The sequence below is a fragment of the Lissotriton helveticus genome, chromosome 2_1 (assembly GCF_964261635.1).
Source record: "Lissotriton helveticus chromosome 2_1, aLisHel1.1, whole genome shotgun sequence".
In the NCBI taxonomy this organism is placed as follows: domain Eukaryota; kingdom Metazoa; phylum Chordata; class Amphibia; order Caudata; family Salamandridae; genus Lissotriton; species Lissotriton helveticus.
Window position 1 is genome coordinate 1,333,875,287 of NC_136059.1, and position 17,669 is coordinate 1,333,892,955.

Here is a 17,669-nt window from a genome sequence, read left to right on the forward strand (position 1 = left end):
CCATACACCAACAATGGAAAATCAGAATTTGTTCATTGTAGGAAACTGGGCTTTTGTTGCCGTTATCCCCCCACCACCTTTTGTCCCCTATTTTAGCTACTAGAGGCTGAATTTTTACTTTGACAGTGCACTGAGCCCTGCTAGCCATACCTCGGTGCCCCTCCTCAAAACAAGGTGTTGTCTAATTGTGCTACAGTTGGCTAAGGAATCCAGCAACCCTGTAAGTCCTTAGTGAATGGTACACCACGTACCTAGGGCATAAGTGCTAAAGAGGGGTCATAATGGCTGCAGCGTATCTTATGTCGCTGCATCTGGTATATGCAAGCCAACCCTATGGCAGACCTTTGAGCCCTAAGGCAGGGTGCATTATATTTTATGGGAGGACATATCTGCATGAGCAGATATGCCTCTAAGATGTCTGGTTCTATTACTAGATATTGCAAGTGAGTAGGGAAGCCATCTTAAGGTATGTACTAGGCACCGGTCAAAACGAATTCACCAGCTACATAATGGCTTCACTGAAATATATGGTGTTTGGTATCAAACACCTCGTATTAATAAAGGCACACTGATTCCACACCCAGAGGGCACCTTAGAGGTACCCCCGAGACCTACCAGACCCCTAGTGTGATGGCTGACTGGTCCAGTCCCGCCTGCCACCACAGACGAGTTTCTCACTCCCAGAGGTGAGAGTCCACGTTCTCAGGAGGTCGGATACAATGCCTGCTCTGGAGGGAGGTATTTTACACCTCCTCAGGGAAGGCAGGTAAATTAGTATTCCAGGGATCTGGGAGAGTCAAAGAGTCTATCACCTTTAGTGTGCAAATCTGGCTACCCTCAGAACTTAAGGGATGCCAAACCCTCTGACCAGGGCCCATATGGCACCAAGGCAGGTGGGAACATTAGTAGTCAGAGAAGCGTGCCCACCCTCAGGCTAGTTCCACTCCTAAGGTGGGCTACCTGATGTGGATATGAAAATTAAAAGTCTGCCATCTTTGCAATGGCAGCATAAGGAACTCTTGGACAGAGTACTGCCCATATCCCACAGGAAGTGGTCATATAGGAGGCAAAGTGACTCCAGGGGTATGTAACCCATTGGCAACAAACCTACACTCCTGAAACACCCCTGGAGCCCCTGATTCCAGGAAACCAGATTCCTGCCGACCTAGAAGAAGGAGGATACCGAAGAGCCCCAACTGGCATGGCGCCAACCTTGCTGGCCTGTCTGCTGCTTCCACCAGATTGCGCTGAAGTTGTCCCGTCCTGCAGCTGCTGTGCCTCCAAAAGCCTTGGAGGATTGCTTGCCTTCAACAAAGACTCAGGAACTCCTGTGGAGTGGCAGAGCTGCTTCCCTGCATCCTGCAGGCACCCCAAAAGATCTGTATGGACTCTGCACTGCCTCAAACCTGATACCGGAAAGCACCACTGTACCTGTGCCCCCTAGCCCACCTTGATGTGGCCAACGGTGCCATCAAGAGAAAAAGCCCACTTTGGATTTGCTCACAGTGGACTCAACCACACCACCTGCAGCCTCTTTGTTGAGGCCCCTCAATGGCCAGTTTCTCCATTGACGAAAACCCGACGCCTCAGAACAGCTCTGCACCCAGCCGCCCTGGCCCGAGACGAAGAGGACAATAAGTGTGCCTATATCCCCGAGCATCATGAAATCTGAACCCCCCTTGTTGGTACAGTCTGACTGGTCTCCCTGTCTGAGCTTGCAGCCTCTTTGGAACCGGAATGTTACCCGTTAAGAATGGGGCACCCTACACCATAAAGCAAAACCAAAGGATATGATGGACGAAATGTTGAACATTGCAAGCACTCACCCCCAGTCCACTGATCTGGGTTTAATCCATCATCATTCTTTAGCTCACTCCGCCACCCCAGTTCAGACATGGCCATATGCAAATCAGTCTGACCCTGTGCATCATGGGAACAGTCCAGCCCGAACTGCCAAGCCATGTCTTCCCTGGACCGGAAACAAGCATCCTTGAACCGGTTTCTGGCTAATCAGCAGTCATCAGCCAGGCTAGCTTGAATCCAGTGGCAAAGTAAGCAAGGGACCCACGTCTGGGCATACCCTGTCAACTTAGGGCGAACAAAGCAAAACCAAAGTGGATGATGGACGGAGTGTTGAACATTGCAAGCACTCACCCCCAGTCAGCTGATCTGGGTTTAATCCATCATCATTCTTTAGCTCACTCCGCCACCCCAGTTCAGACATGGCCATATGCAAATCAGTCTGACCCTGTTATGTTGTTATGTTAGGGGATTTTATATAGCGCTCGAATCACCCGGGGGCATCTCGGCGCTTCTCTTAACGAAAACAGGGAGGTCAGAAGGAGGAACCACAAATTGATAATGGAGTTAGAACAGGAATGTTTTCAAATGTTTCCTGAAGACCAGGTAGGAAGTACATTTGAGCAGGGCTAATGGGAGCTGATTCCAGTATTTTGGGGCAACATAGGAAAATGCTCAACCCCCAGTGCATACGAGACATATAGGTGGGACCTTGAGTAAAGCTAAAGAATTGGACCTAAGGTTGCAACCCGAGGTCTGTTTGACAAGCATCTTTTGAAGGTACTGGGGGCCCTTGCCTTCTAAGGCTTTGAATGTCAGACAACAGATCTTAAAGAAGGATCGTTTTTTTATAGGCAGCCAGTGTAGTTCCTTCAATAGGGGAAGTGATGGGGAGCCAGGGTGACGATTTAGTGTCATCCAAGCAGCAGTGTTCTGAATGACTTGTAATTTGGCTAATAGTGTCTCACCCACTTCCGCCAGTAAGGCATTTCTGTAATCAAGACGACTGATTACCAGGTGCCTGGACCACGGTTCTACAATGTTTCTCTGGCAGAAAAAGGTATTATTCTGCGCAGGAGGCGAAGGCTGTAGTAACAGGAGCTCACTGTAGCTGAAATGTGGTCCTTCATAGTAAGAGCTTGGTCCAGTTTTAGGCCCAAGTTTTTTACTGATGACGTTGGAGCAGGAGGCCGTCCCAAAAGGTCAGGCCACCAGTCATCGGTCCAGATGGCGGATGCTTTGCCCACAAGCATCAGCTCTGTTTTCTCGGAGTTAAGCTGGATGCGATTTTCCGTCATCCATTTTGAGATTGCCAGCATGCCCGCTGAGAATCGCAATTTCTCCTCTTAAGGATTCAAACCAATTGGGAATATAAGCTGAGTGTCGTCAGCGTACGAGATTATTTCGAACCCAAGTGGTTCAACAATAGAGGCCAAAGGGGCTATATAAATATTGAAGAGTGTAGGGCTTAAACATGAGCCCTGGGGCACCCATTTGTCTAAATAATATTTATTTGACAAGTAGGAACCAAGCATGATGGTTTGCCATCAGTCTGTCAGAAACTCTATAAGCCATTTTAAGGCCAGTTCTCGTATGCCACAGGCATATAACCTCTCCACAAGCATTCCATGCGAGACGGTGTCGAATGCTGCTGAGAGATCGAGAAGGCTCAGAACCATAGAGCCACCTGTATCCAGTGTCCGTCTCATAGAGTTGGTCACTGCTAGGATGGCTGTCTTGGTGCTGAAGCCTGGGCGAAATCCCGATTGGGATGAATGAAGGACCTTATTCGCTTTCCTGTGCCTCATGGGAACAGTCCAGCCTGAACTGCCAAGCCATGTCTTTCCTGGACCGGAAACAAGCATCCTGGGACCGGTTTCTGGCTATCAATTGTTCTTTTTGCATTTCTTACACCGAGTGGGGCGGTATACCCAGACGTGAGTCCTGTGCTCGCCATGCCACTGAAGTCAAGCTATCCTGGCTGATGCGGGGTGATACCCAGAAACCAGTCCTAGGATGCTTGTTTCCAGTCCAGGGAGGACCTGGCTTGGCAGTTCGGGCTAGACTGTTCCCATGGGGCACAGGGTCAAGACTGATTTGCCTATGGCTGGGTTCAAACTGGAATTGCATGGTGAGCAAAAAAATGATGGATTTAGGCCAAGATCTCTGTACCGGGATGAATGTATGACATTGTTCTACATTCTGTCCATCAATTTTTCTTTATGCACATTTACAAAGCACTACTTACTGGACACAAAAGCAGTAAAGGATTCAGCTGCAGGACAGGCTGTTGTTCACACCCTGTTTCGATGCACAAGTTACTACTTGTGTAACGATACATCTGTTAGAGACATTAGTTAGTGATAGATTCCTTACCTTAGAATATACCCAGGGGTCAGACTGGATCCTGAAAGTTTTTCGCCAGCAGTACCCCTGCGCGTCAGTAGGTGGCGTCGTGCGGCTTCGCATCCGTCGCTGGCGTCGTTAGAGCCGAGATGACGTCACAGAAACTACTTAGGCGCCACCCATGCGCTCTGACGTCAGTACACGATTTTCCGCGCCAGGAACGCAGAGCCAGGCAAGAAACTGACCACTGGTGCTATGAAACTAGGGCCCTGAAAGGGATGACCTTAACTCTAGAAATCAGTTCGCAGAACAGGGAGGATGGGTGGGGCGGTAAGGAATCTATCACTAACTAATGTCTCTTACAGATATATCCTTACACAAGTAGTAACTTGTGCATCTGAAAGAGACACGTTAGTGACAGATTCCTTACCTTAGAATGGATAACCCAGCAATACAAACCCTGGTGGTGGGTCTGCGAATAAGATTACACCAGAAAGTCAAGGAGGACAGAACGACCAAAGAAGCCGTCTCTCCGGACTTAACTGTCAAGGCAGTAATGCTTAGTAAACATGTACAGCGAGGCCCACGTAGCTGCCTGACAAAAGTCCTGCAAGGGAACGCCGTGTCCCGAAGCAGTAGTGGCTGCCGTCGCCCTGGTAGAATGGGCACGCAGCCCCACAGGAGGCTCCTTCTTAGGCAATGAGTAACACGCTTTGATGCACAGAACGACCCACCGAGAGATAGATCGTTTGTGCACGGCTCAACCTTTTTTGGCGCCCAAGTAGCCAACAAAGAGCTAGTCATCCTACCGGAACTGTTGTGTGCACTTCAGATAGAACGAGAGCGCACGTTTTGGGGCCAGACGGTGGAGCCTCTCTTCCTCTTTTGAAGGACAGGGAGGCGGAAAGAAGGTGGGCAAAGTGATGGTCTGCCCGATGTGGAGGGGCGTGACAACCTTTGGCAAAAAAGAAGGACGGGTCCTTAAAACCACTTTGCCCGGATGAACAGAAAGGAAAGGAGGTTTAGAAGAAAGAGCCTGGAGCTCACTCACTCTTCTGGCAGAGGTGATAGCTACCAGGAAAGCGGTCTTTAAAGTGGGAAGACGTAAAGGGCAGATATGCAGGGGCTCAAAAGGAGCGCACATCAGATAGGTCAAGACAAGATTTAAGTCCTATTGAGGCATTATGAAAGGCACGGAAGGAAACGTGTGTGAAATGACTTTCAGGAAACGGTTAACAACCGGGGACTTAAAGAGAGAAGGCTGATCTGGAATCCTTAGAAAAGCGGAGAAGGCCGAAAGATAACCTTTGATAGTGCCCAGAGCAGAGCCCTGCTGGGCCAAGGATGGTAGGAACAGAAGTATCTCAGAAAGAGGGGCAGAAAGGGGATCCACAGACTTTGCTGTGCACCATGCCACAAACGTGTTCCACCTGCAGGCGTATACCGTCTTAGTGGAGGAACGCTTGGCTGCCAGAATGACATCACAGACTTGGGGAGGAAGATCGAAAGCTGTCAACTGTCGCCGCTCAATCTCCATGTATGGGGGTGGAGGATGGTCAGGTTCGGGTGGAGGACCGCCCCCTGCTGCTGCGACAGAAGATCCTCCCAAAGAGGCAGTCGGATAGGGGATCGATTGCCATGTTGAGTAGATCGGGATACCAGTATCTTCGTGCCCAATCGGGAGCCACAAGGATGACTTCGGCCAGGTCGCACTGAATCTCCTTCAGCACTTTGGGCAGAAGTGGTATAGGCGGAAAGGCGTACAACTGACCGCTACTCCACTCGCGACGAAAAGCTACGCCGAGCGAGTGCCGCCTTGGAAATTCCAACGTGTAGAATTGATGACATTGCGCATTCTCTTCGGTGGCGAATGGATCTAACCAAAGGCTCTCCCCACTGCAGAAAGAGACCTTGCACCACGTACGAGTATAGACGCCATTCGTGATCCATCAAGCACCGGCAGCTGAGTTTTTCCGCACTGGCGTTCAGAGAACCTGCCAGGTATTGAACCACCAAGGTAATGCCTATATGTTCCAGCCATGTCCAGAGGCGCAGAGCCTCCTGACATAGGGTCAATGACCCTACCCCGCCCTGTTAGTTGCAATACCACATGGCGGTGGTGTTGTCCGTGAACACCTGCTCTACACTTCCCCGGACAGAGGGAAGGAATGCCTTCAGTGCAAGTCGGATCCCCCGAAACTGCAAAAGATTGATATGGAGCCGGGACTTCGCCAGAGAACAAAGGCCTCTGATCTCCGCTCTCCCAAGTAGCCTCCCCATCACAGGAGGGTCGTATCCATCACCACTGTGTGCTCCGGTTGGGGAAGGGAGAGGGATTTGCTATTGACACAATCGCAATTTGTGAGCCACCACTGCAATTGTCGAGCAGTGCCCTCCGAGATCTGAACATGATCGGACAGGTTGCCCTGATGCTGTGCCCACTGGAACTTCAGGCCCCACTGCAAAGCCCGCATATGCCACCTGGAATGTTGCACTAGCAGGAGGCCATCAGGCCCAGGAGCCGGAGGGTCATCCTGACTGAAACCCGGGATAGGGGCTGAAAGATCGGAATCATAGCCTAATTATCCCGGACTCGCTGCTCGGGAGGATAAACCCGAAACTGCGTCAAATCCAGAACCGCTCCGATGAAGGCGAGCTTCTGAGAGGGACTCCGGTGCGACTTCGGCACATTGATGGAGAACCCCAGCAAATGCAGGAGGTTGGCCGTAGTCTGAAGGTGGGTGACGACTGCCTGAGGCGAGCCCGCCTTCAACAACCAGTCGTTGAGGTAGGGATAGACTGACACCCTTGACCTACGCAGATGAGCTGCGACCACTGCCATCACTTTCGTGAACACCCAAGGGGCGCTAATAAGACCAAAGGGGAGCACGGCAAACCGATAATGCTCCGGGCCTACCGTGAACCACAGGTAACAACGCGAGTTGGCCGGCGGGACGGGAATGTGAAAAATGCGTCCTGCAAGTCCAACGCTACCATCTAGTCTCCAGGCTCGAGGGCAGCCAAGACCTGAGCCAGAGTCAACATCTTGAACTTCTCCTTCGGAGGAAGTGATTGACGTTCCTGAGGTCCAAGATGGGGAGCAGGCCTCCTTTATCCTTCTTGGGGACCAGAAAGTAGTGGGAATAACAACCACGTCCTATTTTTGGCCCAGGCCCGAGTCTTCCGCCCACTCCTGTTCGGACTCGCAGTGCCGTGCAAGAGGGTCCTCCGACCCCTCCAAGTCATCCCCCTCCTCCACGGCCCGAAGCACAGGCAGCAGCGGCGGGGGAGGCAAAGGGGAAAATAAATGCTCCAACGGCACAGGGAACGGCGCCGGGAACAGGGTCGATCCTGCTCCATGTCCCAATCTGGGTCCCAAGCCAGAGCAAAAGTGCCCGGAAACTCAGGCAGGGGCAGGGGCGGAGATGGGGTGAAAGGAACCCAGTGCGGCGCCGGGGCCAAAGCCGCCGGCAGAGCATCCTGCGGAGGACCTTGCGGCGCCAGGGCCAAAGCTGCTGGCTGCGCCGACGGTAAGCAAGGGGCCTCAACAGGGGCCGCAGGGCCCGAAGGCGTGCCAGCGGGAGCCCTAGGCATGAACTCTTGCACCTGGACCGGAGTCGCCGATGAACCCGGGTAATGCGGGTAGGCCGAGGGACTCTCAGGCTCCAACTGAGCCACAGAGGAAGGACCCCTGGCCCCCCGTCCGCGTCCGAAGACCGACAGGGAGTTGTCGGAGAGCGTACACGCTTCTTCGACTTTTTCTTGTGACGTTTCTTACCCGATTCAGAGGGTGAAGACTTGGACCCCGAAGAACTATGATGATGGCTCCACGGTCGGTCCCTCAAGTGACCCCTGGACCTCGAACGGCGCAGAGACGACTGCCGGGCTTCCAGCAGCTTTCAGGACCGCTCCTGCGAAGCCTTCGGAGCCATGGTCAGACAGTCAGAACATGACTTACAGTCCAGACAGTAGAGACAGACGCCATGGGGGGTCGCCACCGACATCGTACGGCGGCAGGCCCTGCAGGATTGAAACCCAGGCATCCCTACGTGGCACCAGGAGTCAAAGACACAAAAAGAAGTAGAGACAAAAGTCTCAAAAGTTAGTCAAAAAGTGACTAGGGTACGTGCTGTAACCGGATCTGAGCCAGCGACGGACACGGAGCCGCACGACGCCACCTACCGATGCGCAGGGGTACTGCTGACGAAAATCTTTCCGGATCCAGTCTGACGCCTGGGGATATTCTAAGGTCAGGAATCCATCACTGACGTGTCTCTTCCATATAACCACGTCCTACTTCTGGTCCAGGAATGCGCTTGATGGCCCCCTTGGCCAAGAGGGCCGTGACTTCCTGTTGGAGAAGCGCAAAGTGATCCCCCGACATGCAGTGGACCTGAGGTGGCATGGCTGGAGGGGCAGACTCGAAGGGGAGGGAGTAGCCCCTTCATAAGATTTGCAGCACCCACCTGTCTTAAGTGACAGAACGCCAGTGGGGAAGGTGATGTTGAATCCTGCCGCCCACCGGCGTGGGGTGCACCACAAAGCTCAGACATGGAAGGCTTTGAGGCGTATGCTGCGGGAACGGAGGGAGACTGGCCGGCACGCTGGCCCCCTGTGCCGCCACAGCGGCCACCACGCCTGCGGCCACGCTGAGGTTGGTTCTGCGCAGGCTTCTGGCTGAACAAACGTGTAGGGGCGCTCCTTCCGTGGCCACGAAAGGAACGAAAAGTAGACATGGCCGGGCGTGTGTGGAGAGACCCAAGGACTTGGCCGTAGCCCGAGAGTTCTTGAAACCAATCAATCAATCATTTGTAAAGCGCACTACATACCCGCGAGAGTCACAAGGCGCTGTGGCGCTACTGATCGAACAGCCAGGCCTTGAGTATCCTCCTGAAGGTCAGCAGGTCTTGGGTCTGTCGTGGGCTCAGTGGGAGGGTGTTTCATGTCTTGACGGCGAGGTGGGAGAAGGATCTCCCACCAGTGGTTGTTCTTCGGATGCGCGGGACGGTGGCAAGTGAGAGGTCGGCAGAGCGTAGCTGGCGGTTGTGGATGTAGAAGGAGAGCCGTCTGTGGAGGTAGGCTGGGCCAGTCTTGTGGAGTGCTTTGTGTGCGTGGGTGAGGAGCTTGAAGGATATCCTCTTGTTGCCAGTGCAGGTTTCTCAAGTGGGGGTGATGTGGCCGTGGCATGGTACATCGAGTATCAGTCGTGCCGAGGCGTTTTGGATGCGTTGTAGTAGTTTGATGAGCTTAGTCGGGGCTCCCGTGCAAAGGGCGTTTCCGTAGTCGAGTCTGCTGGTGACGAGGGCCTCATTGACTATCTTTCTTGTATCTGTCGGGATCCATCCGTAGATCTTGCGGAGCATGCGGAGGGTGTTGAAGCAGGAGGAGGAGACTGCGTTGACTTGCTTGGTCATTGAGAGCGTTGAGTCGAGGATGATTCCCAGGTTGCGTGCGTGGCTGGTGGGTGTCGGGCTGCCCCCAGTGCCGTCGGCCACCAGGAGTCGTCCCAGGCTGAAGGGTTGGAGCCGAGGATGAGGACCTCCGTCTTGTCCGAGTTCAGCTTCAGACGTCTGGTCTTCATCCAGTCGGTGATGGCCTTCATTCCTTCGTAGAGGTTGGCTTTGGCTGTAATGGGGTCCTTGGTGAGGAGAGGATCAGCTGAGTGTCGTTGGCGTAGGAGATTATGTTGAGGTCGTGCTGTCGGGCTACGTGTGCGAGTGGGGCCATATAAATGTTGAACAGCGTCGGCTGAGGGAGGATCCCTGGGGTACGCCGCAGATGATCTCGGAGGCTTTGGAACAGAATGGGGGGAGGCGGACGCTCTGGGCTTTGCCGGAGAGGAAGGAGGTGGTCCAATCCAGAGCCTTGTCTCGGATCTCTGCGGCGTGGAGGCGTGTGCGTAGTGTCCGGTGGCAGACGGTGTCGAAGGCGACAGAGAGGTCTAGGAGGATGAGTGCTGCGGTCTTGCCGTTGAACAGCAGGGGCCTGATGTTGTCGGTGGCGTCGATGAGGGCAGTCTCAGTGCTGTGGTTGCTGCGGAACCCTGACTAGGAAGGGTCCAGGATTCTGTTTTCTTCTAGGTATCGGGTTAGCTGTCTGTTGACTGTTTTCTGGATGACCTTGGCCGGGAAGGGGAGCAGAGAGATGGGCCGGAAGTTCTTGAGGTCTCTTGGGTCTGCCTTAGGTTTTTTGAGTAGGGCGTTGATCTCGGCGTGTTTCCAGATCTCTACGAAGGTCGTGGTCTCGAGGGAGAGATTGAGGACGTTGCGCAGGTGAGGGGGGGGGGGGGGGTGGAGCTGCTTGCTCTGTTGAAGACGTGGTGCGGGAATGGGTCCGACAGAGAGCCGGAGTGGATTGAGCGCCTGGTCTTGATGGTGTCATCGATGCTCACGCTGGCCCAGGCTAGCAGGGGGTCGTGGTCGATGGTGTACTTAGGGTCTGTGGTGTTGCTGTCTGTTGGGGCTGTCTGTTGTTGAAGCTGTCGTGGATGTCTGCTATCTTGCGGTGGAAGAAGGTGGCGAGGGAGTCGCACAGGGCTTGTGACGGCGGGATGCCGTTGGTGTTGGAGCTGGGGTTGGAAAGTTCCTTCACGATGTTGAAGAGCTCCTTGCTATTGTGTGTGTTGTTGTCGAGGCGGTCTTTGAAGGAGGTCCTCTTGGCCGCCCTGATGAGGTGGTGGTGGTGGTTGCGGATGGCGCCCTTGTGTGCTGCGTGGCTGTCCAGAGTTTTGTCACTGTGCCATTTCTTCTCTAGTTTCCGGCAGGCTTGCTTGGAGGCTAGGAGTTTTGGGGTGAACCAGCTGGCCCTCTTGCTGGTGTCTCTGTGGGGGGGTTTCTTCAGCGCGGCGAGGGTGTTGGCGCAGTCCTCGATCCAGCGTCTGAGGCTGTGGGCAGCGTTGTCGGAGGATTCGGTGGGTGGGCTGAGAGCGAGGTTTGTGTGTAGTTGGTCTTCGGTGATTTTGCTCCAGCAGCGGCGGGGGATCTGTTGGGTGCACTGTCTGCCTTATTGCCAAACAGGCGAGTACCATCAAAAGGCATGTTCATGAGGAACTCTGGACATTCCCCGAAAACCCTGTGGACCACAGCCAGGCACGGCGACGCAAGGCCACTGTCGTGGAGATGGCTCTCCCCAAAGAGTCTGCTGTGTTCAGCCCACACCGAATGGTAAACTTTGCTGCATCCTACCCCTCCGCAACAGTTTGGGAAAGTACATCAAAACATCCGTCAAGGCCTCATTGAACGGAAGCAGAGGTTCCATAGAACTTGCCGCCGGCTGAAGTGCTTCAGTAAGGAGGTTCGTCCTGAGGGTAACAGTAGGCAGATCAAGGTCAAGAGCCTCAGCTGCTCTACGGAGCACCACAGTGTATGTGGCACTTTCCCCCATGACAGCGGGAGGAGACACAAACCCCGGCTCAGAGGAGAGGTCAAGGGCCCTGCATCCTCTGAGTCCTCCGCCCACTCATGTTCAGACTCACACTGCTGTGCAAGAGGGTCCTCTGACCCCTCCCAGTCATCCCCCTCCTCCACGGCCCGAGGCACAGGCTGCAGCGGCGGGGGGGGGGCAAAGGGGAAAACAAATGCTCCAACCCCGCCGGGGACGGTGCCGATCCGGCTCCATGTCCCAATTAGGGTCCCAAGCTGGAGCAAAATTACCCGGAAACTCGGGCAAGGGCGGAGGTGGTACGAACGGAACCCATTGCGGCGCCGGGAACGGAGCCGCAGGAGGCGCCGGGAACAGAGCCGCAGGAGGCGCCGGGAACAGAGCTGCAGGGGGCGCTGGGAACGGAGTTGCCGGCGGAGGACCTTGCGGTGCCAGGGCCGGTGGCAAGCAAATGCCCTCAATAGGGACCGTGGGGCCCGAAGGCGATCCGGTGGGAGCCCTAGGCCTGAAAAGGCAGTCCATGGCTGCAAGAAACTCTTGCACCTGGGCCAGAGTCGCCAACGGACCCGGATAGGGCGGGTAGGCCGCAGGACTCTCAGGCTCCAACGGAGCCGTTTGGGGAAGGACCCCTGGGCCCCTCGTCCATGTACGGAGACCGACAGGGGGAGGTCGGAGAGCACACGCGCTTCTTCGACTTTTTCGTGTGAGGTCTCTTACCCGATTCCGAGGGTGAAGACTTGGACCCCGAGGAGCGATGATGATGGCTCTGCGGTTGGTTCCTCGAGCGACCCCTGGACCTCGAACGACGCAGAGACGACTGCCGGGCCTCCAGCATCTTTCGGGACCGCTCCCGCAAAGCCTTCGGAGCCATGGCCAGACAGTCGGAACATGACCTGGAGTCATGGTCGCGCTCCCGACAGTAGAGACAGACGCCATGGGGGTCGGCCACCAACATCGTATAGCGGCAGGCCCCACAGGATTTAAACCCAGGCATCCCTATGTTGCACCAGGAGTCAAAGACTCAAAAAAAAGTAGAGACATGTGTAAAAAAAAAGTTTGTCAAAAAGTGACAAGGGTACGTGCTGTAACCGGATCTGCGCTTGCTGGCACGGAAAAAAAAGAACTGACGTCAGCGCGCATGAGTGTCGCCTAAGTAGTCTCTGTGACGTCATCTCTGTGCTTACGACGCCAGCGACGGACGCAGAAGCGCACAACACCACCTACCGAAGCGCAGAGGTACTACTGACGAAAAACTTTCCGGATCCAGTCTGATGCCTGGGGATATTCTACGGTAAGGAATCTATCACTAACGTGTCTCTTTCAGATATGTTTCATAGATTCCCATGCGGTTCTCCCTTCCTCCTCTCTAAGCTCACCTGTTGCTACTATTTTATGATCTTGCATCCATCATATGTGCTTGAATATCTGAGAGGTAATGACCTCTGCAAGAAGTGGAATTTGTGGCCCGTCAGCCTCAATGGCTGAAGTTAGGGTTTTTTCAAATGAGGTTGAATGGATATACGCAATATGTATTTGTTTCTATGCAATTTATTTTTCTGCTCAGTATGTACTGGAGGCACCCACTTCGACAGGGAAGCTCTGAGCAGCATTGGAGAATCAAAGTTACATGTAAGTATTTAATTTCCTTCTGAAATATCAATGGCTTCACACCAATCCTGGACCCTGGACCTAAAGAGGGTCAGCTGTTACACCAGGCATGTAACTTCAAGATTGTGACAATAAAATCCATCATTTTCTGGTTGCTCCTGGGGCCTTTCTGGTCATGGATGACTTGCAGAGTTCCTACAGTGAGTACAGCACTATGTTGGAACCTAGGAGAAGCGTGGCTCAGTGGTTAGAGGCGGCAGACCCGGAAGCTGAGATCGGCCGTGGACCAGGGTTCGATTCCCCGCCTCGGCGGGTCTCGGGCTCAAAAATTCCACGGACTCGACAATTCTCGCTCCGGTGCCTACTCGACTCACGGGGTCACACTCTGCGACTCTGGGCAATAGCTTGCTTAATCTCCACTACGGCCCCTCGCGGTGGGATGCCTGGCTTTCACCTTGTGGATACCCTGCCGGGGTATCTCACATGGGAATACCAGGACGGGTTCCCTAAGCAAGCGCCTTGATGCCTTCGGGTGATACGTGCGCTATATAAGTCGCAATACATTTACATTTACAGTTTGCTTGCAGCAGGTGTCTGTCATTTCTATGCAATCCTGTTGCAAATCCAGCCTAAATTTAGCTTCAACTGAAATCTTGAATCCATCTCTCAAGCACTGGGGCCTGTGGGATGAGTGAATGACACAGAGACACACGTTCACACTGTGCCACGCCTATTCAATATAACTCTAAAGTAACAGATGAAGACTTTAAAATTACACTTCCCATACCAGGCTGCACATTATTTGGATATAGTACTGCTTAAACTTTTGAAAAATACTTTGGTGCGTCTCTGAATAGTTGCAAATGGCTTGGAGGTGAACAAGGTTGAAGGGCGCGTTGTAAAAGTCCAAACGTTAATTTATTAATTCAGTCATAATTGATTGTTTTCATTTCTACGTGTTATTGCATGTATTAACTAATGTTCCTTCATTGAATCAGTAATGCATGTATTTAATATTCGTTCACACATTCACTCATATCCATACATATTCATTTAGTTATTTACTCATTCATTGATCCCATCCCATTTACCTACTAATACCTTCACTCCAGCCAGTGTGAATTTAAAAATGTTTACAATAAAGCCCTTCTGTCCTCTCAGCACTACCACTCTCTGCCACCAACACAGACTTTAACAACGAGGCTAGTCTACCACTCCAATACTGCCCACAGAGCTCCCCTGGCTATATCCTGTACTATCCCTCCAGCCACCGCAGGCAGTCCCATAGTGTTGTCTTTGTCATCTATGCTTGTATAAAGATTACCAATATGTGCATGTTCTATGCACCAGTGGGTTCCTCAATGTACATTCTCTGTCCGCATTTCTACATCTGCACACATATGCCTCTACGTGTATGTGTGTGCATGTTGCCTGTGTGTGCTCCAGTAGGAGTTGTGTGGAGATGCCGGCTGTCAAGTTCTTTGGTTTAATACATGTAAGTAGTTATTTATGTGCACATGCATGCTTCAATATGTGCTGCCATTGTGTACATCTTTTGTATATTCTCCAGGTTACGCAGACAATGCTAGCACTGCTGTCAGAGTTTACACAAGGTTCTAGCAATGCAACCAGGGCATGGCCACATAGTTAGCACTCTAACCAGGATATACAAAATGTGCAGAATATAGAGTCTGGCAACATGTAATCTGCTAGCATTGCAGTCAAAAAAACGCATAGACTATTAGCATGGCAGCAACATATGCACACATGAATGAATAAACACAGCAGATATCGACACTACTAGCTTATCTCAGCCTTTGGTGGCCACATGCACTGCTACTAAGATATAACAAATGTGCGCTTGTGTAGATATATAGTCACAGACACACGCACACAACAGGCAAATCAAGCACTACAAAAGGCATGCACATGTTGACAGTTGTTTAGCTGTGGTGGCGTTACATACTCTGTGGATCTTGCTCTCTACACAGTACAGTGTCAATCAATTATCTGACTGTATATGAAATATCTGAGGTAAAGTGCTTACACCACCAATTTCTGTGCCCTTGGTCATTTGTGCTAGTGAACCAAAGAACAGTGATGTAGATGAAGAAGAAGAAAGAAAGCTGCAATAGGAAGACATAGACCTTACAACATTAGTAGCAGCAATAGTTACAAAGAATTGCACTTACAACTTCAATAATACTTACAATTGCTCAGTTGGATCAAAATTTATTGGAGTGGGTGGCCTCTTTGGAGACTGCCAAAACAAGCCTAGGATTAGAAACACACAGTTATGACTTGAAAACCAACCAGATGAACTGAAATTAGAACCAAAACATAGATAATGAATATGCTACTTACCAGTATGCATCTGTTCTTGGCATGTAGGGCTGCTAACATTCATATCTTTAGCATAGATCGCCGCCTAGTGTTGGGTCCGGATGATTGCACATTGTTGTCCTGGAAGAGTCTTCGAAGTATCACGAGATAGGTGGCTCCTCCCCTGGACTACAGTGCGCATGGGCATCGACTCCATCCCCAGATTGTTTTTAGCCATTGTGGCAGAGATGGAGTGAAATAGTGTAAAGGATGTCCATGCAAATGATTGAATGCAAGAGAGTATCTGCAGCCGCTACGGGCACCGGGGAGGAGGGTGGGCGATATGAATGTTAGCAGCCCTACATGCCAAGAACAGATGCATACTGGTAAGTAGCATATTCAGTTCGAGGCATGTGGGCTGCTAAATTCATATCTTTAGCATAGAATACATAGCAGTCCCTCCATTAACGGCGGTTGCCCGTGCCAGCTGCAGAAGTCTGAAAGAGTGTCTTGAGAACAGCCTGTCCCACAGCTGCTTGCTGCTTGGAATGTACATCGACACAGTAGTGTTTGGTAAACGTGTGCGGTGTAGTCCACGTGGCTGCTCTACAAATGTCTTCCAAAGGAATGTTTCCCAGGAAAGCCATGGAGGCCCCCGTCTTGCGTGTGGAGTGCGCCCTTGGGGGTATTGTTAAAGTGCGTTTAGCTTTTTGATAACAGATTTGAATGCACTTAACAATCCATCTGGCTATTCCTGCTTTGGAGATAGGGTTGCCTTTGTGCTGTGCAGAGAAGGCAACAAAAAGTTGTTGTGTTTTCCTAAAGGGTTGTGTTCTATCAATGTAGTACATCAACGCCCTTCGAACGTCTAATGTATGGAGCATTCTTTCCGCTACTGTTTGTGGGTTTTGAAAGAATGCGGGCAGGTCAATAGTTTGGTTGATATGAAACTGTGACACCACTTTTGGAAGGAATTTGGGGTTAGTACGCAGGACTACCCTGTTTGAATGAATTTGTATGAATGGCTCCTGAATCGTGAGCGCTTGCAGCTCACTAACACGTCTGAGCGATGTAATAGCAATGAGAAAAGCCACTTTCCATGTTAGAAACTGAATTTCGCAGGAGTGCAGTGGCTCAAAAGGTGGGCCCATCAGCCTAGTGAGGACCACATTGAGGTTCCACACTGGAGCTGGCGGTGTTCTTGGAGGAATGACTCGTTTCAGTCCCTCTAGGAAGGCTTTAATGGCAGGCACCCTGAAAACAGAGAGATGCTGCCTGTTTTGAAGATAAGCCGCTATGGCGGATAAGTGTATCCGAATGGAAGCGAACGCTAGATTGCATTTGTAAAGATGTAACAAATAGCAGATAATGTTAGGGATTGAAGCATCTAGCGGGTCAATGTGATGTTCTGTACAGTAAATGACAAAACGCTTCCATTTTGCTGCATAGCAAGCTCTGGTAGTGGGCTTCCTTGCCTCTCTGATGATGTCCATGCATTCAGGGGGCAGGTTGAGGTAGCCAAACTCTAGGACCTCAGGAGCCAGATCGCCAGATTGAGCTGTTGCGGATCTGGATGCTGAATGTCGCCATGGTTCTGCGTCAAGAGCCTTGGAGTGAGATGCAACCTTTGATGCGGTACCACGGAGAGTTCTAGAAACGTGGTGTACCATGGTTGGCGAGCCCACGTTGGAGCAACCAGGATGAGCGTCATCGAGTGTTGCCTTAGCTTTCTTGCCACCAGCGGTATGAGAGGTGCTGGGGGAAAAGCATACGCAAATTTGCCTGACCAGTTCATCCATATCGCATTGCCCTGCGATTGTGGGTGAGGGAACCTGGCGGCAAAGTGTTGGCATTTTGCGTTTTCCCTTGTGGCAAACAGGTCTATCTCTGGAGGACCCCACTGCTGGAAGTACGGGCGGAGTACCGATGGATGTATCTCCCACTCGTGCATCTGATGGCTGTATCTGCTGAGCAGATCCGCCATCTGATTGTCCTTGCCCGGGAGATGTTCCGCCATGAGGAAAATGTTCCTCTGAATGGCCCACTTCCACATGCTCTGAGCCAGATGAGACAGCTGTGGCGAGTGAGTACCTCCCTGCTTCTGGATGTAGTACATGGCTGTCATGTTGTCCGTCCGGATCAACACGACCTTGTTGCACAGATGTACTTTGAAGGACTTTAGCGCCATGAAGATTGCCATCAATTCCAGGTAG

The 17,669-nt window shown here is 52.0% G+C and overlaps 1 protein-coding gene across 4 annotated transcripts in view; it reads right to left on the minus strand.

Annotated features, from left to right (window-relative positions):
- Nucleotides 1-17,669, minus strand: part of UBA6 (ubiquitin like modifier activating enzyme 6) — a 1,111,768-nt gene that overhangs the window by 411,469 nt on the left and 682,630 nt on the right. For all 4 annotated transcript variants that reach the window (XM_078676253.1, XM_078676254.1, XM_078676252.1 and 1 more), the window contains exon 25: nucleotides 15,345-15,408. In XM_078676253.1, coding sequence (XP_078532379.1) covers nucleotides 15,345-15,408 — 64 coding nt within the window. The remainder of the gene's footprint in view (nucleotides 1-15,344; nucleotides 15,409-17,669) is intronic.